Source organism: Myotis brandtii, unplaced genomic scaffold, assembly GCF_000412655.1.
Source record: "Myotis brandtii unplaced genomic scaffold, ASM41265v1 scaffold632, whole genome shotgun sequence".
Classification (NCBI taxonomy): Eukaryota; Metazoa; Chordata; class Mammalia; order Chiroptera; family Vespertilionidae; genus Myotis; species Myotis brandtii.
Window position 1 is genome coordinate 127971 of NW_005370419.1, and position 1685 is coordinate 129655.

Consider the following 1685-nt stretch of genomic DNA (forward strand, 5'->3'; position numbering starts at 1 on the left):
CAGTGGTTCTCAACCTGTGGGTCGCGACCCCTTTGGCGGTCAAACGACCCTTTCACAGGGGTCGCTTAAGACCATCCTGCATATCAGATATTTACATTACGATTCATAACAGTAGCAACATTACAGTGATGAAGTAGCAACGAAAATAATTTTATGGTTGGGTCACAACATGAGGAACTGTATTTAAAGGGCCAGAAGGTTGAGAACCACTGGACTAAAGGAAATGGAAAGAGCTCATGTTCTAAGGCTCACACATAGGGGAAGCTCACTGGGAACTGCCCAGTGTTACATGGGTACAAGGCGGCCAGGCCGGCTGCCAGCGGAGGCGGGCACCCTGTGCCCCCAGCCCCGGAGGAGGAGCTGCGGACTCCTGGGGACGGGCGTGCACAGGCCCCTCAGCCCCAGCTTGCAGCTCCAGGCTTCCAGGTGAAAATCACACGCGTGACGATGCTTGTACCACTAGAATGACTGCCTTTTAAATCGAGGTAACGTTGGTTAACTTCATGTGAGTCTCAGGTGTCCGCATGTAATTCTACATGTGTGCACGTTAGCGTGTTCACCAACAGTCTAGTTTCCATCCATCGTCATACACTTGATCCTCCACCCGTGTCACCCTCCCAGCCTCTCCCTCTGTTCCATGTCTTTGGGTTTTGGGTTTTACTGGTGTTTTCTTTTTCTATTTTAAAATTGAGTTCAGAGAGGAAGGAAGAGGAAGAGATAGAAACATCAATGATGAGAGATAATCATGGATCGGCGGCCTCCTGCACGCCCCCCACTGGGGATCAAGCCTGCAACCTGGGCCTGTGCCCTGACTGGGAGTCGAACCGTGACCTGGATCATAGGTCAACGCTCAATCCCTGAGCCACGCTGCTGGCCGTTTGTTCATTTTTCTGGCCTCACGTCTGCCACTTGGCAGAACACCCTGCAGGTGGAGGGAGCTGCTGACGGCTGTGCAGCCAACACCCCACAGCTGTGGACTCTTCCGGCTCCTGTACCAACGCAGCCCTGCCCGGTCCCCTCAGCGTCCCTCTCCTTCCCCAGAACACGCACGCCCTCCTGGACATCCCGCTGGACAGCGTGCGCGCCCTGCACAGCATGGAGATCTTCCCCATCGTCCTCCACGTCGCCATCAACGAGAAGGCGGCCAAGAGACTCAGGTAGGTGTGTCTGGGGCTGACCATCCCGTCCCGTGTCCCGTCCCCCCCGCCCCCCCCGCAAGATCCTCGTGCCTCTGGGGCATGTGACGGGATTCCTGGAAGTGTCACAGGGTGGGTCCCCCACAACTCTGGGACAGAGGCTCCCTGTCCCCCTGGGAAGCCGCCCAGAGGACAGCGAGGACTTGGCTCCTACGCTGACTCACTAAGGCCCCGTCTGCTGGGGCCACAGGGACCGGCCTGCCCGGTGGCGAGGACCACCTGGAGGCCATGGCTTGTTCATGGCTGGGGACAAGCCCAGGTGTCCTGGGTCCTTTATAATTTCACACCTGAGGCTGTAAACTAGATGCCGCCCCCACCTGGCTGTGGTCTGGGGCCCTGTCTCTTCAGGACCCCGTGAAAGTGGCCGCTGCACCCAGGGGTGTTTGGTCCCCTGGGATCCCGAGCCCGGACAGCTCCAGGCATGGCCGGGGCAGCGCGCTGTCCCCCTGAGCCGCCTCTGGCCCCGCAGGAAGGCCCTGCAACGGCTGG

General features: G+C 58.6%; 1 protein-coding gene across 1 annotated transcript in view; it reads left to right on the plus strand.

Annotated features, from left to right (window-relative positions):
• CARD14 (caspase recruitment domain family, member 14) overlaps positions 1 to 1685 on the plus strand; it is a 19539-nt gene that overhangs the window by 16870 nt on the left and 984 nt on the right. Inside the window, 2 exon segments of the mRNA XM_014528380.1 lie at positions 1042 to 1157; positions 1666 to 1680. Of these exon segments, the coding sequence (XP_014383866.1) occupies positions 1042 to 1157; positions 1666 to 1680 (131 nt within the window).